The 24,172-nt window shown below is 30.5% G+C and overlaps 3 protein-coding genes and 2 non-coding genes across 5 annotated transcripts; 3 read left to right on the plus strand and 2 right to left on the minus strand.

Annotated features, from left to right (window-relative positions):
* Positions 1–258: 258 nt before the first annotated feature.
* Positions 259–2,182, minus strand: LOC123228218. The gene is made up of 2 exons (XM_044653531.1): positions 1,995–2,182; positions 259–1,797 (listed from the first exon to the last, which is right to left on the minus strand). The coding sequence occupies exons 1-2, from the start codon at positions 2,083–2,085 to the stop codon at positions 1,478–1,480; spliced, it is 411 nt and encodes a 136-aa protein (XP_044509466.1). The 5' UTR covers positions 2,086–2,182; the 3' UTR covers positions 259–1,477.
* A 3,428-nt stretch (positions 2,183–5,610) lies between these two features.
* Positions 5,611–5,682, plus strand: TRNAK-UUU. The gene has a single exon. It is a non-coding gene; the product is annotated as a tRNA-Lys (tRNA).
* A 1,618-nt stretch (positions 5,683–7,300) lies between these two features.
* On the plus strand, positions 7,301–7,372 carry TRNAK-UUU. The gene has a single exon. It is a non-coding gene; the product is annotated as a tRNA-Lys (tRNA).
* A 5,016-nt stretch (positions 7,373–12,388) lies between these two features.
* Positions 12,389–18,425, plus strand: LOC123228074 (vesicle-associated membrane protein 721-like). Its single transcript, XM_044653275.1, has 5 exons — positions 12,389–12,855; positions 16,265–16,406; positions 16,494–16,614; positions 17,872–17,934; positions 18,137–18,425. Exons 1-5 carry the CDS (start codon positions 12,666–12,668, stop codon positions 18,284–18,286), a joined length of 666 nt encoding a protein of 221 aa, XP_044509210.1. The 5' UTR covers positions 12,389–12,665; the 3' UTR covers positions 18,287–18,425.
* Positions 18,426–19,132: 707 nt separating this feature from the next.
* Positions 19,133–20,285, minus strand: LOC123227212 (transcription initiation factor TFIID subunit 8-like). Its single transcript, XM_044651915.1, has one exon. The coding sequence runs from the start codon at positions 20,166–20,168 to the stop codon at positions 19,404–19,406; it is 765 nt and encodes a 254-aa protein (XP_044507850.1). The 5' UTR covers positions 20,169–20,285; the 3' UTR covers positions 19,133–19,403.
* Between the last annotated feature and the right edge of the window lie 3,887 nt (positions 20,286–24,172).

Below are 24,172 nucleotides of genomic sequence, written 5' to 3' on the forward strand. Positions count from 1 at the left end.
CTAAAAAACCTATCCAACAATAATTAAATCACAAACCCAAAAGAAAGTACTAATAGAGTGAGCCTTTGTTAAAACTAATGTATATGTTACACGTAGGAGAAGAAATGGCCAGCTTGGCAAGAAACAATTGGCACATGTGGCAATCAACTTAGAGCAGAATGCATCAAAAGAAAAGATGAAATGTGGCATGGATTTGGTAGCAATGGAAGGAGGAGAGCAGGATAGATGGGAGGCGGGAAAAGTATTCAGAGGAAAAGTAACGGAGAGCACAGGCCTCTCGGAAGCCATGAAGGATGGTTTTAGCTCTGTTTTGATGAACCTGTATTCATTGCATGTAATCTGGAATTAAGCACTGTAATGTAATGAAAAGTTTATCTGTAATCGAATCCATCGTATACATTGATTCTAATAAATGAATACAAAGTTCTATTAGTAATAGCTATGATGGTTCCAATCATTTACAATATTGTGTGTCATTATTGGTGTTGGAGTTGACTGGGCACTGCTGACTGTTGGTAGAATCTAGCACTGAAAGGAAACTGCAGACGAGAGGAGGAGCTGACTTCTGGAATCTTTAGTCTGCAGAATATAGGAGTGCAGGGTCAGGTACTCATCAGCCTTGCAGCTTCAACATACCTTTTTGGAGGTCTCCTTCTTGAATCGATGTTGATACATGACACTAACTCTTCTATGCTCAAGATATCCAAGGGATTAAATTTCAATAATTTGCAGCCATTGATTAATGATGAAGGCTCAGCTGAGCCAGGAATATGAGACAAATCCTTAAACTTCTGCTTAGAGTATTCCATTAAAATAAGCCCAACACAAAATAAAAAAGAGAGATTTATGATCAGTTAAATTGCAAACTGACAGTCAAACTCAACCACCCATGAAATAGGAGAAATTTTTGGCAATAGACCAAATTCCAGCTATGTGATTTTCTGAATCATAGACTAGATAGAACTAACTGCTTAGCAGAAATATGAAGTATCAACAAAACAAAATCCTAATTATGTGTTCTGCATTCAGTCAAACGTATAGCTCGGTTTTGTTAGCATATAAAGAGACTAGTGGGAAGAGAGGAAATGTGTTCTGCATTCAGTCAAACGTATAGCTCGGTTTTGTTAGCATATAAAGAGACTAGTGGGAAGAGAGGAAACACCATACTTAGAGCAATGATCCAATAGAGTATGACAGAGAGGCTGTGGAGGATAGTGCAAACGATCCTTTAAATGGAGCTTAGCACCATTTTTCACTTTTGATGCAATATATGGATTAAAATAGCTTAATTTGCAACAAGGTTTAGCTAATAAAGATTCTTATTGTTATAAGGAAAAACTCGTACTTAATTGTGAAACAATGATAGAATCTACTAACTACAAGAATAGCGACTGACAACCATACATATCAATATACAACTCTCGCCCTAAGAAAGCAACCGGCTGGTTTATTTTTCTTCAACATCTCACACACACGATTACTTCCAACCATCAAGAACCATGATCGTTATCTTATCCTCATGTAATATAATAAAAAATAATATGTTTGAATTCAAACTTGAAAGGTAACTAATAAGATTGTAACACTCCCCTCTATAGTATAAAGATAAAGGATCAATCAAAGAAGGGGAGACGAGAAAAAATATTTCTGTAACACAAATAGCTAGCATCCAATAATTAAGAAGGATAAACATACCAAGCGCCCGAAGCATCTTCAAATCAAATTTATCAGCCAACTCTTCATGGCCAACTATTTTCGCCCGTTGCAAAACCAACAGTTTCAAACAAATTAACATTTCTTGTCAAAACACATAAACAAATTTTGAAACTTGAGCAAGTTTGTGGAAGAACTCCAAAATACCCAGATTTAAATTACAATGAGATTGAAGCCTGATGATCTAGATGAAGCTTTCACGTTTCATCGTGTTATATAAATCGTAATGACAATTACCGGCATGAAGAAGACCCTTGTGAACATTAAAGTTATTTAAGAACCGAGAAGCTCGGATTCAGAAAGGGAACAAAGCCAAGAGGCATCTTCGATCCGATTCTTATTCAAAACTTCCTTTATATCGTTCAAGTCCATGCGTCTACTCTTCTCTGTCTCGGCTGCGCGCTCTGGCTTCAGGTCTGACTTTCAAATATAGGTTGCGGTGTTAAGGTTTCGAAAAAGTTTAATGACATAAAACCCCCTCATAGATTCAAAGAATCCCAATATTTTAAAAACTTGTTAATCTCCCTCTCAAGGGTTCTTTTGTTATTTCGTAAAAGAATGTTAAATAAAAGAGTGAATTATTTTCCCCTCCTAGGCTTGGGAAAAGCTTGTCCCACCCCTTGAATTTCCAAAACTACAAAATTTTGCCCAAAACCTAACTCCGTGACAAAGTGTTAGGAAACAAATTATTATATTACCTTTTACTATTTCATCTTCAAAAAATTATTGTATTACCCCTTACTATTTCATGTTCAGAAATTATCATATTAGTCTTGAAAGTGGCAACCGAGCCTTATGGTTGAATATAACAGCCAAATCACATAAAAAAAATGTGATCTTATCAAGAAGTAGGCGTGGATACGAACTACACATAACTTGAACATTGTTTAACTTAAGTTTAGTTTAAATTAAAATAGTTTGGTTCAAGTTCAACTTAAGTTAAAGATAGCTCAAGTTTCGATCAATCTCTAAGTTTGCAATTCAAAACTAGACTCGAATTTATTACTCGAGTTTGTGACTCATTAATAAACGACGTCGTTTAACTCATTATTTGACTATTACTTGACATGATTCGAATTAAGCTAGAAGTCAGACTCAAACCGAATTGACTCGCAGTTCAGCTCGCAAGTTAGACTAAACAAAACTTTCACTAGTTTGATTCTAACTCAATTTTAAAAATAAGCTAACTCTCTCGACTCAAGCTCAGCTCAAGTTCGATTTAAACGATTTTGAGTAAGACCAAATCAAGTCAAGTAAATTTTTTAGACTAAGCCAACTTGGTTCTAGTCCAACCTTACTGAGAAGGGAACTAATGGGTGATAGTTTGTTATTTAAGAATTTAGGTGGTGAGAAGTTGTTGCCCAAACCTAGGGTGGAAAACAGTTATTAAATCTAAATAAATTTTTTTTTACACAAAATTTTTTAAATTCCAGGTACTTTGTTTTTAATTAAAAATAATATTAGATTGAAGTTCACATACCATTATAGTACTCCTAATAAGTTTAGAGTAAACTTGGCAGGCTATATTCTGTTTAGGTCGAGTTCGAATAAAATCCAATTTAAATGATAAAATTTAATATATGTGATTTTATTCTTGAAAGTCAACAAGAAGAAAATATTTTATGATAGTTGATTTATATCTTACCTTTTTTATGGTTGAATTTGATCTAAATTGATTGAGTTCAAGTCAGCGAGCCAAGTTTATCAAGTTAAGTATTGCGCTCATTTTCATAAAATGAGGCAAGTTTGAAATGAACTAAACATTTGGATGAAATTTAAAATTAAATTATGGCCAAAAGACTTGTTCCCACCCAAGGTTTGATGTAATTTTAAACTCAGACTTATCAATTTTTAAAAACTCAAAATTTCATCCATTTGTTGACTTATGTTAAAATTTTTAATTATGAGTAAGGGTAATATCATCATTTTAACAAAAATATTAAAAATATATATAATTCATTATATTTTCCCCATAAATTTTAAAAACTAACAATTTCATATTTGTCTAAAGTTTTTCAACTTTGAAAAGTCACATTTTTTCGCTTAAACCTTGGGATTTTTTCTTTACCTCTTCGACTATCATCTTTATCTTTAGCGACTGTCAAATATACCTTTTTATCTTTAGCGACTGTCAAATATACCTTAAATCATTGTCGTTAAAGTCTTGGTGATGTGTAACTAAGTACCAAGTATTAATTAAATTAAAAGTAACTTTAATAAGTATAGATTTCACACAAATATGTAGTCAAGTTTGACCAACTCAAGATACAAGTGCATAAGTAATAAAGGATAATATAAGAAGATAAATGACCAATAAACAAACCAAGGCTTAAAGGACACACCACCAACCAAAGGATTCCACCACTAGTCTCCGATCAAAAGAGAAAAAAATAAAGGAGTTAAATGACTAAAAACACACCTAACGCTTAAAGAAGAACCACCGGCCAAGGGATTCCATCACCTAACTCTGGTCAAAAGAGAAAGGATAAAGACACTCATGGCTTAAAAGAGAACCACCGGCCAAGGGCAAAAGCAAATCCACCACCAATTTTCAACCAAGGGAGAAAGAATAAAGGAGAACTTGTGCTCAAAAACACAAAGCAAGCAATATCATTAATCAAGCTCTAGATATTACATGAAGAAGCTAGGTCTTTATATAGACCTCAAAATATTATTGAACCATTATATTTTCAAATTCAAAATTCAAGACAAATAATAGTTTAAAAGATCTTCCAAAGAGGTAAAGGACAAGGAGTCATCCTTGTCTTTACCAATTTGGGCAATTCTTGAGCTGCACCCTTGTCTCTTTGGCCTCTACCATTAATTGTTTCATTTGACTTGATTTTGAGCTTCCCCATGTTAAACTAATACAAAAATAATAGGGTTTACATAACAAAACACATGATTAGTCTATTACAAGATTAACTAAAGCATAATCAAATAAACAAGTAACTTCATTGAGCTTGGATTAAATTGGTGAAGCTTGAAGTATTGGAGCTTAATTATTGATCATGGGCCGAATCCACATCACTTGGATAAGATCTTCATCGAATCTTGTCTAAACAACGAAGGTGTTGTCCAGATGAATCTGTACGACGATATGCCTAAACAAAGAATTCTGTCTAGACACTTCTGTGTCCAAATAAGATTCACCCAAGACTAGATGCCAAGATTCGATGGGACATTGCCACTTACAGGATTTGAGAAGGTTCTGACACTCACTAGCTGTGGGAGAAGAAGGAGGGAGGGCCAATCAATAGTCAAGAAGGAATAAGTCACCAGAGAGAAAGAGAAACACCCTAGGCATAAAATGACTGCTTTTCAGATTTTGGGTAAGCAATGAAATTGTTATATTTTCAAACTGCGAAGATAAAATGTGATAAACCTTTATTTTTTAAATTTTTTTGTTAAATGACAGTTTACCGTTAACTTTAATTGAAAATTTTAATAAAATTTAACTCATGAGTGAAATTTTGGATGTTTAAAAGTTAATAAATGTGAGTTTAGAATTTTATCTAACCTTGGGTGGGAATAGGGCTTTTGGCTTTAAATTATTTATTAATCAAGTTTGAGTTTTAATTTGTAAATCTATAACTAACTTGTTTGAATTCACATTAATACCAAGTTAGATTTTTTTTTTAACTTGATTCGAATTGACTCCTATCTTAATTAACTTTAAAAGACTTGAAAACTCTTTTGATTGACATTAAAGTATATAAAAGAAATTAATTGATAAGATTTTACGACGAAAATAGCACTAAAATAATTTTTATGATATATATGAAACGTGGGAAAATGAAGCAGAAAAGAATATTTTTTTTATTATTGTTATATTTTTATTAAATTGAAAACATAAAATACCATGATAATAATGTAGGAGATGTAAATTGTTCAAAAGCCGTCTTAGCTCAGCGGTAGAGCGCGTGGCTTTTAACCACGTGGTCGTGGGTTCGATCCCCACAGACGGCGATTTACTTCAACTGCGATGTTTTTCATTTACCCCCCTACCCTCTAAAATTGGCCCAATGATATCAATTTTACCTGTTTTCCTTTCGTTCTCTAGCAACCTCTTTTGAGAATTTTTTAACCTGATCTTTTACCCCCTTCCATTTTCTACTAATTCAACAAATCTCACCAAAATTTTCATTGAGGATTGAATTTTCCAGCAAAATGATGACACAGATCATGGAGAAACATTGGAAACAGATTGCGTATAGACACCGTTAGGAGAAATCCTTAGAGATCATCGTTCCTTCTTAAATGGTAATTATGATTTTTTAATTTTTGTCATGGTATCAGAGCAAGTTTAATCTATAAAATTTTATCCAACATTTGAATCATTGTCATCTTGCAACAACATGTGGATAAAGAGTTTTAACATGGCAAGCAAGACAATAACGAATTAAAACATTAAATCGGCACATTACCAACTAAATGCTTCAAATCAACTTCAAAATTATCTGAGCTCAAATTTGACTTCAAATAGAATAAATCAAGTTCAAACCAAGTATTAAACTCACTTTAATAAAACAAATCGAGTTTGAATTGAGTTAAACATTCAACTTTGAGTGAACTCGAATCGAATCTAAAGTTATATTATTTTTTAATTGAGTTCAAACCTCAACTCATTGATCGTAAAATCAAACTGACTCTTTATTTATTCAAATCAATCTTGAATTGAGTTTTGTTTGAACTTAAACTTTTAGAGACCTATAAACTATTTTGCATGACATAAAAATCTGTGACAAAATCTCTTTTTCTTAATTTTAAGTTCTATAATAAGTTTTCTCTAATCATACAATTTGTAGATTGTCAAGAATCAACGAACTAGGGAGCATGCAAATCAATAAAATAATCATTCTGAAACCAATATAAACAATGAAAAAACATATGATTTATTCTAGTTACTAGAAATAGTATTACATATACAAAATTCAATATTATTTCAATATTTCTTCGTCTCACTAGTTAAAATGAATATATTTGTTAATAAATTGTTATATAATTCATACAAGAAGACATTATGCTGATATAGTATATTTCTCATCTGTGAGAAAAATCCAACTAAGATTTGTTACCTAAATAAAATTCTAAAGTGATTATTATGTGCAAAGCCCAAACTATTTACGAGCATAAGAACACTCTCTCCTATCCCCAGTCCACTAATCGAGTAATAAGAACTTGTGTGTTTCATGCCTTATAAAAGAAGTGATTATCGATTCGAATATAGAATTAGAATACTCTTGTAATTAAAAGTCTACTATTTTTTTTTTGGCAAGAAAAATCAATGTACTATCATGTTGATTTGATAAATATGGTTTATGAGTAATGAGTTTTTCTTTTTTTCAGTTTTTAATAATGCATTTTAGAGAGAAATGCAAATATGTGAACAGCCCTAATATTCTAGCATTTTCATTGATAAGAATATATGACAAAAATAGCCCTAATATTTATTTTTCTATAATAAATATGAAATATGGAAAAATAAAATATAAATGAAAATTTCATGTTTGGTACATTTTGCAAAATAAAAATTTAAAACATAAATAAATTATTTATTATTTAGCATAAAAACAACGATTAAGCAGCCGTCTTAGCTCAGCGGTAGAGCGCGTGGCTTTTAACCACGTGGTCGTGGGTTCGATCCCCACAGACGGCGGTTTTATATATTTTAATAGTTTCTCTTAACTTTCCCAAGTCTGCTATTTTTAATTTTCCTCATTGCCGTCTAAAACGGGCCGAATAATTTCTGTTTGCCTATTTTCCTTTAATTTTCCAGGAATTTCTATTTACTTTACCAAGTCTAATATTTTCGCTTACTCCCCCAACCCTTTAAAAATGTCCCTAATGATATCTATTTTTTGTTAGTATACATTATAATATAATATATATATATATAAAATAATATGTATTATATCAAAATTAATACAATATGATATACATATCATATAATATGATATATATTATTAATACGAATCGATAAATATTTTCAAATAAATGATAATATGACATAAATATTTTAAGAAATTTTAAAATGTTACCAAATATTTGTGATATTTTTATTTTTAAAATGATGATACAGTAATTAAAATTTTTTATTATTTTTATATTTATTAATTATAAAAAAGATATATTTTATAATATAATATATGATATAAAAATTAGATTTTAGATATACTATTCAATTACGACATCAATTTTAACTTGTTTTTATTTCATTTTCTAGTAAATGCAAAAATTATACAATACTTCGAGATGAACCAATGGCCTTTTAGAAGAAATTTTAATTTAATATAGGTAAAATATTAATATAATTCCTAAATTTTTATTAATTATTTTATCTTTTATTTAATATTTCTTTATATTATTTTTATTCAATCTGAACCTTTGTGAGTTTTATTTTGTCTTTTAAACTATTTTTAATATTTATTTAATTTATTACCGATAATTAGAGTAATCAAAACCCAAATTAACTTTTTAACAAGTTCATTGTCGGGTTTAGATTTGAAAACATTACACCTAACACTGATATTATTTAAACATTTTCATATACATATATATACATAGATGATATATTATCATATAATTAAATATTATTTTATTTTTAATTCAAAATTATCTAATTATATAATTATACATCATCTATATATCAAAATTATGTAAAAAATATATATATAAATATAATTTTATTAATAAAATTTAGCCATTGAGTAAACACATACAAATAATACCGTCTGAAAAAAGGGAAAAAAAAAAAAAAAAGAGCTCTTTATTGATCACGTAGGAGATGGATGATCATTTTGATTGAGTTGTCTTTGTTAACATGTCGACATCTGAATTCTTGAATCTATTTGGTGAAATATTGAGACGTCAAATTCTCAGGAAAGTGGAAATATGATGCATGCATTTCTTCTTTTCTTTCTAACCATTAAAGGCAAATCTAACAGTGACGTATATCTTCTTATAAAGGCAAATTTTACATCTAACACACGGGAGAGATTGTGAGGCCGGTTTGAGTGGAATCAAGCTTAAGGTAATTTGAATTATATTTAAATTTATAATATTTTATTTAAATTTATTTAAATTAATATATAATATTATTATAAGATTATTGATCAGATGAATAATACTGTTGGTTAGAGAACAGTATCTTTAGAGAGGTAAATTATTAGACTTGACAAAACTAACGAATCACCTGAAAGATTTATTTAAAAATAAATATAAGTTTTAGATTTTTAGATCTGTATCTGTTTTAAACCCAAATCTACACATAATAAATTTTTGTTGGTAGGACGAGAATATCTATAGGTACCCATAAATCACTGTTTTTTATTTTCTATTCTTCTTCTCCTTCTTCCTTCTTACAACATATTGAATACAAATTTAATATATTTTTTCTTTTCTTAACATAAAATGAATTTAAATCTACTCTAAAATTAATAAATTTATTGTGTTGAAAATAAATTTAAATAATATAAGCAATAAACATTTTATTATAAAATATTTATTTCGTGTTCAATGTTAAATTTGTCAAATTTATAGAGAATATTTTTATATTTTGAGTTAAATTTTTGTTTCTCCTTTAAATACTTATATATTTAAAAAAAAATATATTGAAAAGTATAAAGTGAATATATAAAAATAATAAAAACAAAAAAGAATTAGTGGGAAATTAATATTAATAAATAATCCGTGGATCGACTTATATCTATATAATCAAATATAGATTATAGAAATCATTATGTATATAACTTAACTCATTTTTAATTCATATTTATTTTCACTTATCCTGCACTTGACCTGATCTATCAGTTCACTAGATCTACAAACAATATTAACGACAAGATAAACCAGAGAGACAAGCGAGTCAAACTTAAACTTTACCTCCTTTTCAGTTTCATTTAGACCCAACAATGGAAATCACCCGACTGTCAGCCTAAAAATATCCAAGTTGAAGGGTAGAAATACGAAGCAAATTAATTAAATTTTGGTTCATGTGAAGGTGCGATGACAGCGTGAGGGGTGGGGGGCAAAGTGACACCAATCTCCATTTCCATCTTTGAGGCCTGAAATTTGTCACAATCATTGCATCATTTTGCTTCTACCAACTCAAAAGACAACCCATTTATTGTTAATTAATGATTAATGATCAGGCAGTCTAAATATTTTCTCAAAATAATAAAAAGGCCAAAGGAATATTTCCACACAAGTATTGGTGAAATAACAAACATATATCTAAAACCAAAAAAATTCAAACATCCAACCAAATTTTAGCTTGTCATAATACACTCATAAATTTTTAGTTAGAATTAGAAATAAAATTATTATTTTATTAGTAATATTAAAATAATTAAAATTATATCTAATTTTTTCTCCTTAGTTTAAAAAACTAATATTTTTCATCTGAATTAAATTTTAAAAAATTCACTTTTCTCTTCTAGGATACCAAACCTGAAATTTGACTACTTTCTTTGACTAACTACAAACCAACGACATAAAATCAAGACAAAGTTGTCCAGAGGATGACCTCTAGAGGATAACTGTTGTCTAAATCTGGACGACGAGTGTCGTCTATTCTAGAGATCGATTGATGCTTCGTCATCCAGGTTGGACAATAAGTATCATCCTCACTGGACGATGCTCTGCCGTCTAGGTCTAGACGATAAATGTCATCCAACAATAAGCCACACTGGTGGTCGGTGGCGGGAGGGAAGGGGGAAGAAAAAACTTAAGGATTTGGGGGTGGGAAAAGTCACTTTTCAAAGTTCAAACATGAGATAAAATATTAATTTTTAAAACCTAAGAGAAAAATGAGATAAAATTATATATTTTTTAATATTATTAAATGATGGTTTTAACGTCTATTTAGAAATGGATTGGTATTTGAATTTTTTATTTGTCATAGGTATATTTTTTAGATTGAGTCAAAACTTGGTGAAAATTAGTCATTTGCCCTAATAAAAATATATAATCCCGATTCTAATTTTTATGTATTTACTCTAAAACAAGTTGCCCTTCTCACTATTATTTTTGTGTGAATTGGAGGAATAGGACGAATAATCATTGAGACATCTCAACTTTAATACTGTTTTAAACTCGAGATTAAGACTAGATTCAAATTGAGTTTATTCGAGCTTATTTTCAAATTTTAGTTTTAACAAACCCAAAATGAGTTTGGTTCAGATGAATTTGAATCTAAGGATTTAATATTATTGGGTTTAAGTTTAAACTTGAGAGGTGTTCAGCTCACTAAAGTCGTGAGGAAATCCACTAAAATAATATTGTTTTAATCAATACATATTAAAATAACATTGTTTTAGTATTTTTTACTCAACTATAGTACCAAGTTGAGGTTAAACTTGGTTTGACTCAATATTGTAGCTGAACTTAAGTTTGGCTCCCCCTAAACGAGTCGAACTTGGACTAGTTTGAGGGGAGCTCGATTCCTTTCAAACTAAGCCGAACTCAAGTTGACCCAAACTTAAACTCGATTAAACTCAAATTCAGTCTTAGGTTCGATTATAAACTAGTGTTAAATATGGTCTAGGTTATGGTTAAAAATCATTTCAGGAATTGGATTAAAATGATCTAAGTAGAATAAGTGAATAATGTCGAACTGCAATTCAATTGTAGAACCAAATTGACTACCATGCTAATATCACATATCGAAAACCCATTTTAAAATTTTAATTATATTATATTGACATTATCGGCTTAACCAATCAATCTAAAAATTGAACCTTTGACCAAGTTAACACTTAGACAATTCTAAAAATATTGTTGTTTAGCAATAAATAAAAGAAAATAAACATCTAACAAAGTTATAACATTTTTATTTGAGAATTTTTGTATATATTATACTTATTTAAGGAGCAATATTATGTGTATATTTTTTATATATAATTTATGTATAAAGATGATATGTTATCATGTAACTAGATATCACTTTATCTTTAATTTAAAACATCTAATTACATAATTACATATTATTTATATATTTAAATTATATATAAAAAATATATTCGTATAGTTTAATTTTTATTCAAGTTAATAGAGCATTGTTGTAATATTTATAGTCAAAATATTGAAGTAAAAAAGTTATAAGATCAAAATATTCCCTCTAACTATTAAAGTTGGATTCAATCTGAGTTATCTGAATTTGAGTTTAGATTAAACGAATTGAATTTAAGCTACAGATTAGACACGATTTCATAAACAAGTTGAGTCGAATTGATTCAAACATTTGAATTTAAACTAACTCAGATCAGATCGAAAGATAATTTGTTTTCGAATTGATTTTGAACCTTAATTTATTAATCTCAAGTTAATCATGATGTGATTATTTTTATTTGAGATCAAACAAGTAGAATTTAAATCAAAGATTAGATTCATTTTCCTAAATAAATCGAATTTAAATCGATTTAAATATTTTAATTTATGTTAGATCGAACAAAATCTAAAGTCAAATAATATTAAAGTTGAGTTCAAACCTTAACTAATTGATTTTAAAATAATTCTTTGAACTTGGGATTACACAAACAAAATTCAAACTAATAATTAAATTTATTTTTATAAATAAATTAATTTCGAATCAACTTAGACATTTAAAATTGGACCATCTGTAAAAAAGTTAAAAGAAGTATGATCAAATCAAATCAACCCTACCAATAATTAAAAAATTACCATTTGGAGCTCGACAAAGTTGCTAGATTAAAATACTTTTCCAGGCCCCCCGTATCCTTTGTATTTTCTGCTCCAGATCGTGTTCTCTAGTCTGAAATGCTTCACTTTTCTTAATCTTCACTCAATTACACCTTCCTTTCATTTTCTTAAGCCGCTCTCTCTTCTTCAATAAACCTCGTTATACCTTCAAAAGGCTGTGGGAGATAGACATTTTTTAACCCAAAAACAAAAACCCAGATCTTAATTTTCTTTTACTTTGCCCTCCCAAAATGAGCCAGAAGTCGCTGATCTACGCCTTCGTCTCGCGGGGCACTGTGCTTCTTGCAGAGTACACCGAGTTCAGCGGCAACTTCAATTCCATTGCGTTTCAGTGCCTGCAGAAACTCCCGGCTTCCAACAATAAGTTTACTTACAACTGCGATGGTCACACGTTCAATTATCTTGTCGATAATGGTTTCAGTTAAGTTTCTGATTCGATTTTGGCTTTGATTTGTTTGATGGGTTTGATTTGCTTTTGTGTGTTTGAGGTTGTGTTTGGTTTTATGAGGCTGAAGATGTTCCAATATCAAATGGTTTGTTTTGAATTTTGTGTTTATATGTTTGTTTTGAGTTTAAATAGGTAGTTTTCAGAAGCTAAACTGGGATTAGATTTTGAGTTAAAGATTATGGTCAGATTATTGTGGCTTGAAATATCAATTATGAGGGCTAAGGGAATGAGCTCGTTAAGTTGATTTTATGATTAATGCTCGTTTAAAGTAATAGTAAAAAATAAACCTTTCATGTAGAAAGTTGGGTGAAAGAAGAGACGATATTGTTGAACTTTTCTGTAGATGGTTGAGAAGGATTTGTGAAAACTTGTTTTGTAGCCTATTCTGTGTGTATAGATATGAGTTATGCAGATGGTTGAGAAGGGTTTGGGAGAGATGTGGTTGTAGCAAAAGAGGAGGACTTGGATGAGATTATCTTCTGCATTAAATGAGCAGAAGTATGAAGTCCAAACAACAGATATCAAATGAGCAGCAAGTTAAAGTCTGAAACCTAGATCAGTGAGAGAGTGAGTTTGCAAACCAATAATTAGTTAGGAATATTTCATTGTCAATAAAGAGGGATGCTAGTGGTAGTGGCTAGCTTCAATTCCTTCAACTGTGCCAATCGCTAGTTACCATCATGTCATGCAAAGACACTAATTTTCTCAAATTTTATTGCATTCTTGCATTAGATTAAAATCCTTCTTTTAATTTTAATTACAGAATTGTCCATTTACTCTATAGGTTCTCTTAGCGAAGCAGCTAGAGCAAGAAATGTTACCCTTAGGCACCCGTATGTGCCTTAAAGCTTTTTATGTCTAATTTCAGAGAGAGAATTTTAAGCGTTTTTTTTAATTACTTTACTACCATAATGAGATTGGTTTACTCAATATTGAAATATATAGAAAGTTTTGAAATTGACACATTATTTTGGCATGTTTTGAGATCTTTTACTTTGATCAACTTCTCCAAAAACTGATAATCAGTTAATGGTTTCTTAGAATGCGGGTTTGGGTTCAGCACTTCTTTATGCCTAAGAAAGAAAATAGATTTTGTTATGTTTGGTAATAGTTAGGGCGAGATTCAAGTCGAATTCAAGCTTAGACCAACTGGAGTTTGGCTTGAGGGAGTCAAGCTCACGCTTGACCAACTCCCCTCAAACCCAGCTTGAGTTCAACTACATTATCAAGCTGAGCTCAAGGTTGGCTTGGCTTGGTACTGTAGACAGTCAAAACAACACCTTATTTATATGTATGAGTCAAAATAACATCGTTTTGACCGTTTCAAATCAAACTCCCCCAGGCTTAAGTTCAACAATACAACACCCCTTAAGCTTGAATTTGAACTCGCCAATGGGGAGCTCATTTTGAGCACAATCGAGCCTATCTAGCAATCAAGCTTTAGTCACCTTGACTCAAATCCAACTCCGGTCACGGTGGATAATGGTGTTCACAATAACAATTTTGCATATACCCATGCACACTTAATCATTGTTCTATCCTATTACATTTTTAGTGTGAAAGAGTCATACTTTGGTGAAGATATTAACTGAAGAGTCATCAATGAATTCAAACGATTCATTTAGTTGCCTTGTTATAATTTTTAGCTTATATATTAGTCTAAGTGTAAGATTTTGGGCCTAAGAAATTCAAGAAACAAGTCCAAAATAATACTACTTCCACAAATGGCTTTGAAGCCCAAACATTTGAAGAAAAAAATGATTAATAAGCTAATGCGCGAGGACCGTATGAAACTGCTCTAAATAAGCATAAACAACCAAAAGTATGTAGGTGGAACCTTTTTTTTGCATTCTCTCTCATGGTTTTCAAAGGCATCTCTTAGGCACGCCTAGGCAAGGTTTTACTCAAGGCAATGTGGCCATCTCCTTGAGTATGGTTAAGGCAACTAGTGGTTAAAAGGCAATTGCCTTTAGCACTTTTTTGATGTCTTTGGGAAGCTTTATACATTGGAAAAACGTCCTTTATTGACACCTAGGCTTTCTCTGACTAGATCTCATGTTTACTAGCAATTCCGAGATAGCGTAAAGCACTCTCTTAGGCTTTATGGCAGATTTTAGGCAATTTTTTTCTAGATACGAGGGTTATTGGACATTTTTGAGGTCTCTGGTGAGGTTTGAGGTCGTCAGAGAGATCACCAATGAGTTTTGAGGTCGCTAGCGAGTTTTAAGGTTGTTGACAAATTCTAAGGTTGCCAAAGAGGTCGCTAGAGAGATTTAGCATCCCCATATCAGTCACCAATCACTAATCACTTATAGATGCTCACCTAAGAGGTTTAGTATGATAACTAGTTGTCAATCTGATATGAGATTGCCAATGAAGTTGCCGGTTAATTTTTTACTACTGATGTAGTAAAAAATTATTTTAAATTTAATGGAATTGGAAAAGATTTAATGGAATTTTTAAATCACCTTAGGTAAAAATGCAATGGCTTCACCTCACTTTTTTGCCTATGCAATAAGAGCCCTCAACACCGTTTAATGCATTTAACCTTTAACAACAATGTTCTCTCTTTATTTGTTAATATATCCTCAGGAAAAATAAATAAATATGGATGATTTTTTACAAAATTTTCAATAATTCGCTGTTTTCTCTTGATGCACAAAAAGGCATCAATACTTTATATTTCTGATCTGGATGGTATTTATACAAAAACATAGGAAAACCGTTTACTTAATCACCACTTTGTTTTACAATTCACTTTTTTTTTTTTCGGGCATATACTGACTCGGAAATTATCATGTGGTACTCTGATGTGATTTTATCAATTATTCATTTATTCTAGTTTTTGGACATAAAATGCATATGTGGAAGACATTATTTTGGGCTAATTCTTTCTCAAATTTCTTGGGCCAAAATCTTGTGCTTACTATAATACTATTGAAAGTTCTTTGTTAGTGCTTCATCTATTGTTACACTTGTTTAACTTTTACTTAATGCTGAAACTTGGATGAAAATTTCTAGGCATTTTACTTTGTGATTTGTTGCCAATATGGTTGACTGTTCATATTCTATATTATGTAGTTTGCCTACTGTGTACTTTTTACTTTGGAAGTTTCATTCTCCTCTCTTGATGTAGAGTCTAAGTATAGGCGGACCTATCTCATTTGAAGAATAGTTAGACTTCTCTAGAGGAGATTTCTGATAAATTTTTAGGAACTTCATGAGTGTCTCTTGCAATTTAAAGGATGTTTTATATAAGGGTGATGGTAATATGTAAGAGTGGGGCTCTTATCAGTTGAACTTTAAGGGTGTTCCATGAAGTTTGCCTTCTTTTTTAATTTTCTTTTATGTTGATAAGTTGGTTGACTTTCAATGTTGCAGCATATTGTGTAGTTGCAGATGAATCAGTCGGAAGACAATTACCTATTGCATTCTTGGAGCGTGTCAAGGATGACTTTGTTTCCAAATATGGAGGTGGAAAAGCTGCCACGGCTCAAGCTAATAGCCTTAACAAGGAATTTGGGTATTCTATTCTGGTTAAATATGGTAAAAAAATATACTGGGAAGATTTATTGGCATAGTAGTTGACATAATATACTATTCATTGCAGTTCAAAATTGAAAGCTCATATGCAGTACTGTGTTGATCATCCGGAAGATATAAGCAAGCTTGCAAAGGTGAAAGCGCAGGTGTCTGAAGTAAAAGGTGTTATGATGGAGAATATTGAAAAGGTAGAGATGCTTTGTTTAGTCACAGTAGAGCTTTGCCTGGTTTTCTTTTGCTGGGAAATGTAGTTTTAACACTGTTTCCAATTACCTTGAGATGCAGTATTTTGCTTTTTACTTTTATAATTATTTTGTCAAAAAAATTTAAAATTTTCTTATTATGATGTATAAATAAGTACAATTTAGGTAGAGGGACGACTAAAAGAGGAAATTGAGAATGTATCAGGACCCTAAACAGGGTGAATTATAATTCAAGAAAAATAAGTGACATAATCAAATAGGAGTTGTAAGTAGTTGACGTGACAGTTACAGGACTCACTTTAGCTCGCCTATTTTTATATTTTTGGATTAATAAAATTATACGTATACACAAATGAGTACACACTTGATGTGTGTCATCATTTAATTAGGTGATTTTGAATTAAGGATAAAATAATAATAAATCACGTGATGACACATATAACTGTGTACTCAAAGTGGGTACATATAGTATTACTCTTTCTGAATTATGATTGGGACATGCATCAAATCATGGACCGAATAATAGCCTGCTTATGTTGTCTCTCAGATGATTGTGTGTGCATGCCACAATTTTTTATAACCCTGCATGTTTTGCAAGTTACATCCAGGGTTATGTATTGTGCACAAGTCATTGGGTCTTTGCACTTAGTTTGGATCCTCGATGCTTTGGTATTTTGTTTCTCCAGAGTTTTAAACAAACAACATCTATACGCATGACTGAATTGGATGGGGTGAGAGACTAATTACCATGTTTTTACCTGTGTGATGAAACATTAGGGCAAGTGTTATGACTTAAGGAATTTCATCTCTTTGACCACTATCTTGTAGTGTCACTGACTATTCATGTATATTCACTATATTGAGTAAAATGCTTTTATAATTGTATCCTGAAAAAAATTGAATTGATTATTTGATCTTCTTATAACTTTTCCAAACTCATTCCTGTAATATTTTTATTAGGCATACTTGTAGGTTTGTCATCTTCTCTTCAGTCATTTTGTCTAGTTTTAATAGGTGACATGGTTTTCAAACTTGCACTCAGTCACTGCAAAAGTCTTAGCTCTCAAGTACCTTATTGTGATTCATAATTACTAAAACGCACAATATCCTTTTGTTGAATTGCAAGAATGTGCTTTACTCTCTGAAGTTATAATAGATCGCTGCTCGTATTCCAATTTTTTCTCGCCATACATGGTTATTCCATGGATAAACCTCACAGAAATTAATTTTGGTTTGATGCAGGTTTTAGATAGAGGGGAAAAGATTGAGGTGCTCGTGGATAAGACCGAGAACCTTCATCATCAGGTTAGTCTCCCCTCCTTTGCACATGAATGTGTTTGTGTACACTTTAGATCCCCAATAACATCAACTGAGGAAATTTCTATCTAGTTTAGTGTTAAGGGAGTTTTTTTTCTCTTCTGCATCTTTTTGGTTTATCGAGATAACGGTTTATACAGTTTTCAAAATATAATTTCCTTTGAAACTGGAAAAATCACTTCTCTTACAGGCACAAGACTTTCGTAATTCTGGGACCCAAATCCGGAGGAACATGTGGCTGCAAAACATGAAGATCAAGCTGATAGTTCTTGGGATACTGATTGCCTTGATCCTCATCATAGTCCTTTCTGTTTGCCATGGTTTCAACTGTGGAAAATGAATGACGTTCTCGAAGATGCTTTGTTTGTTGCCGAAGCTTTTGCGATATGATATTGTGAGTTATAAAAACATTTATATGACAAAATTTATGATCCTGAAATTGTCTTAATGATAAAATTTGCATGTGAATGAGACCTCAATCCATTTTGCAAAGATGAGCTTGTTGTTTACATGAAGCTTTTTATGAAAATGTTATTGTTGTAGCCGGATAGCCTTTGATAAATAGTTTTAAATCTCTGAATTTATGGGACATTAATATTAATTTGTTTTTTGTCTTGCTTCTAACATTGTAAAGGAGCTTAATATTAGAATTGCCCTAATTCCTACTCTTCTGATTCAAACTACAAAGTATGTGCTCCAAAATATCAGATAACCTGGTAGCCTCAAACTTACATTGACCATCATGGCAAGGTTCATTTAGAGAACCAGAAATCATTTACAATTATATTTCTGTTTATGAAAGATCTTTTATACGATCAATCAATCATACAGAAAGGTTAGGCTCACTGCTTGCATTCCACGATTGCTAGCCGTTGAGATCAATGTTCTGAGTGTCAAGACGGCAACCCAGTGAAGAAGGCGGTTCTGTTGATTGCTTTGGTTGGTGAAATGTTTAAATAAATATTAAAAATAATATTTAAAACAAATTTTTCATAGTTTATCACTAAAGTTACCATCTAAATTATTTGAACATATAAATAAACTGAGTTTGATCGAGCAAAAAACACTAAATGAACGGTAGTGCTGAGTTTGAGTCTTTCATGTAAATCCTGCCTTATGCAAAGTAGTAACCCATCATAGGATTCAATTAACCAAAGACCTAGATTGATGATTGGATGGTGAAATATTTAAATAAATGTCCAAAACAAATTTTCATAATTTATCGTTAAAGATACAATTCAAATTACTTAAACATATAAATAAACTTAGTTTGATGGTAAAAAAACACCGGAAGAATGGTAGTGTTGAGTTTAAATCCTCCACGTAAATCCTAGCTTATGCAAAAACTTGAAAATTCAATCTCAGGATTCAGTACCAAGTCTTGAACTTGTGTCCTCTTAATTGAATAGGAGGTCATACCATTGCCACTCAAACAACATGACGGGTCAACGTATCCTTCACCTCTCATCTTCTATATCATTTCCATCACTACTATGACAAATTCCGTTGCTCACAACAATATTCCTTTTCATTCCAATTTTAAAACTCACCTTCTCTCTCTTCCACAGTAAATCACCCCCTAAATTTTGCTTTCTCACCCTCAACACCCCACGTCCTTCGCCTTCACCCTCCACCACCCCTGAATTCTCCCACAGACTTTTCCTCTTCTCACAAACTTCTCCACTCAAATCCGGCAAAGCCGGCAACCATTTAGGAATATGCAAATTCTTCTTCATCATCTTCTCCTTTTCACTATAAGCCACCAACCCTTTACTCAGAAGTTTGGATTTTTCCAATCTTCGGACAGGCTTAGCAAATGGGATTTCATCCCAGTACTTAACAAAACCCTCAAGCTCCTTTAAAACCCTAGAACTCAACAAGCAAGAGTGGCTTTCAATTTTCGAGCCACCCACAAAGCCCTGCATCAAATTGAGGTCATGGAGGGCGTTTACGACGTCAAAGGCGTTGGATTCAGTGCGGCAGCACGCATTGGAATAGGATCCAGCCAACTGGGCAAGCTCTTGCAGGTACTTTGTGATGACCAAAGTTAGGGTTTCGAGTGCTGAGCTCTGGGCGCCCTTGAATCCCACTGATTTGCAGATCTGTGATACTGCGATTCGAATTATGGAGACTGAGAACTCATCCGGTGTGGTTGTAATTTCTTCGTCTGGTTGATTTTGCTTCTGGGTTTCCTTAGTTTTGCGGGTATTTCTTGGTTTCATGGTCGTTCTGGGATGAACATCGTGTGATTGGTGAAAACCCTGAGCCCTAATGGTGGGTTTAACGAGGTTTTGATTAAAATATAGGGAGTTTGGGCTCTTTTAATTTATTGAAATATTATCCCTCATTCGTCCCTGGGGTTTGGGGAAATTGTTTTCTAAGTCCTGTAAAATAGAAGAGTAACTCCATAGTCCCTTAATTGAGGGGTGGATACAAATTGAATCGAGCCTAAATACCTTTTAACTCAAGTTTGACTCAAAGTAAAAATAGTTTGATTCAAGTTCGTCAAATCAAAATTAAGATAGTTCAAGTTCAGTTTAAATAAAAATTATCTAGTTCGAGTTCAATTAGAATTCATAGTTTGAATTCATAGTTTAGATTTATGATTCATTAACAAAACAGAGTTGTTTTATCTAATAACAAGTAATACGATGTCAATTTGACATAACCTAAATTGAACCGTAAGCCAATTTTAAACCAAGTTGAATTATATCATTACTTGTAAGTCAAATCAATCTGAATTTTCTCTAATTTGAGTTCAATTCGATTTGAAAAACAAATTGACCATTCATATTCAAACTCAACTCAAATTTGAGTTACAAAATTCGAGATGAACCAACTCAAGTTGAGTTGTTTTTTAAGTTGAACACTTGAAATGGAAAACATCAATGAGAAATAGTAATGGAGTAAAACTATGTACACTTGTAATTAGTATTAATTTAGGAACCAATAATACGATTATTTACCCTTGGAAGCAAATGTCGGGGTTGTCGATACCAAGTTTACAATAAGTATACTGTAAGACTTTCAAACAAGAAGTGTCTTTTCTAGGTCCTGTTGTTGCATCTCTATTGTATCGTATTAATTCATATTTATTTAAAAAATATATTTTTTTAATTTATATTATACCATATTATAAAATATAATAACTAATATGGCATCTGGTTGATCCTATTTTAGGACTTTATTACTGGTTTGATATGTTTCCCAGCAAAAGAATGTATGTTTTTCAATTTTATTCGGCATAGGCCCATTTAATTTTGTGATATAGACTTGGCATAGGCCCATATCAATCATTAATAAAATGCTTTTAGAAAGATACAAGAAAATTAAGGCTAGATTTGATCAGGCAGCCCAAATACACTCTAATTCGAGATTGATTCAAATCTCCAATAGTCTAAAATTGATAAGTTAAAACTTAAATTCAATTAAAAAACAATATTACTTTGGTTTTGATTTGAACAAATTCAAACTCAACAGTTTGAATCAATTCGAGTTAGATTACTTTATAAAAATGACTCTGAACTTTTGCTCGAACCCAATTTGTTTGGTTGAAAAATATATATATAGCACCAATTTCAGTTGTATGATCAGTCAATCAGATTAGTCAAAAACCAAATTGACCGTTGATTGAATCAAGGCTCATTCTGGATATAAAAAAATTAGTTTGAACAGAACAAAACGATTAAAATACAATAAATAGTATAATATTATATATCATGAGATTACGTTTGGAGAAGTGATTAATTAAGTTAATTAATCCAAGTTGATACGACAAAAAATAAATAAATAAGTTTCAAGAAAATGTAAATACATGTATTTAATAAATACATAAATAAATAAATAATTCAAATAGGAATAATTTCATATTACTAAAGATGGAAATTCAGAATCAATATTTATTTATTTATTTAAAAATTAATTTATGCATGTATCAACATCAAAAAACCTAATGGTTTTATTTTATTCAATATTTTATTTTAAATAATTAGATAAGCTTTTATTTGAAATTTTCAAGATTATTCCATCTTAATTTTGACCTTATAAAATGTTTCCCAATTGTGTCATTGTCATTGAAGAGCCAAATAATATTTCTTAATTTTGGTTTATTATTTTTTATATTCTTTTAAAAAAAGAATCTTGTTTGGCCAAATCTGACAATTTGATTAACATTACAAGACATTTATACCTTTTACATTAAAAAAATAATAATAAAACAAGTATATTTAGTTTTACGTATCTAATTCAGTATTCATATGATATGTCAATATATAAATAAATAATTTTAAATTAAAGATAAAATAATATTTGATGAAATAATGACATATTATTTGGGTATTTTGTTAAATATTCAAAATTGAGTGTATATATTATTATTGTAATCTATTATTATATGGTAGAATGATTTTGAATCAAAAATAAAATAAGAGTCAATCATATATAACATATCATTATTAATACATAAATTAATACTTTTTATTAGTTCATATAATTTTAAAAAAATACATATAATTATATGTTTTGATGTTTACGATTTACTGAAAACTTCATCAGCTTGAATATTGTATGCAACAATTTAAATTAAATTTCATAAATAATTGTAAATATTATAATTTTATATAGTGAAATTGTGAAGTAATAGTTTTACAGAAAAACTATGTATATTTAGTTTTAAGTAATTAATTAAATATTTAGATAATATATTATTATATGATTGAACGTATGATAATACATCATTTAGATACTCAATTGAATATTTAAAACTAGATGCATATATCATTACCCTTTTTCCGTATGATAAAAAATGCGTGATCCCGGCAATCTTATCCTATTTTTCTTGTTGCGAGCTTACCTAGAAGGCCAAATTTACAAGTTTGAACAACCTCTATTAAATTGGTTAAATTCACCTTGGATTGAGACTGTAGAACTCTTGCATATGAAAAGTCTTCGCATTCCAGATTGTAGGAGAGGAGAGTTTAAGAAAAGTCACACCAATAAAATATAAAAAAAAATATTGGGTTTTTATATGTATGTCATGTCACTTGAGAATATTAAGTTTAAACTGTTTAAATAGTCAGTGAATTCTTTAATCTATTAAAACGTATTTTAACTTAAATCAATATATTAATAATGGATCAAATTATGAAATCAGAGATGTTACAATATTAAACTATATAAACTCATTTTTTTTTTTTTAAACTTAGAAACCCATTTAGCGAAACCCAAGTTGGTAAACTTTAAGGAAATTAATTTAATAATCCATCGTTAGAACTTTCTATTTTAATACAGACATATAAAAATATGTTAGTGTATGCACTTAAGTTCACTTTTGGAAGTGCAGAGTCTAAACTTCAATCCTCTAACTTTACACTTGAAAGAAATTTCACACTTTAATCAGTTGTGTAATAAATTTGAACAATCACATACACCATCGATTGTGTAATTAGATAGCATGGAAAAGCTTTACTTTCGAAAGAAGGAAACGTTGTTGTTGGACACTTTAACAATGACAGGATATTAATTATATATTTTAATATCCATTTACTGATTTTGATCATTTAAATGAAGAAAGTGGCTCATGACAACACGATACTGTGTGAAAAGTTAGGCACAAAATTTTAATTTGGCTGTCGTGTATGCCAAGTCAAGTTAGCCTCCAAAAAAAAAATATCCTAAGGACAGTGACATTCCAATCCAATCCATTCCAATCCAAATCAATGAAGCTAAGTTTTGTTCTTATTGATTGTTTGAAGACTACAAGTTTTAAAATAATATTATATCGTATTTATTTTAAATATATATATATTCATATGTATTATCACATTATTGAGATGACGCATTAATCAATTAATGGGACAAATTTTTTTCATGTCTACCATAGAAAAAACTAAAAAAATAGGTAAAAATTTGAGCAAACCTAATTTTATTGATTTTAACCATTCATCCGATTTATTAGTTTCGATTAAGTTTGATCGAGTTTTAACCCAATTTATATACTTATGAGAATCAAATTAGACTGTGAACCAATTCTCAATTAAACTAGGTGAACCAACTTGTTCAATCTGGTTTTGAAAACATTACCAATTACAATAAATATATTTTTCTAATGTATTGATGTATCACTGGTAGAAGATAATATGTGTATATACTAAGATTTTCATTATCAAGAAAAACTCTATTAGAATTTTTATTTTTATAAGAAATCCTAAAACAATTCTTCATGGTT

Source organism: Mangifera indica, chromosome 10 (assembly GCF_011075055.1).
Source record: "Mangifera indica cultivar Alphonso chromosome 10, CATAS_Mindica_2.1, whole genome shotgun sequence".
Classification (NCBI taxonomy): Eukaryota; Viridiplantae; Streptophyta; class Magnoliopsida; order Sapindales; family Anacardiaceae; genus Mangifera; species Mangifera indica.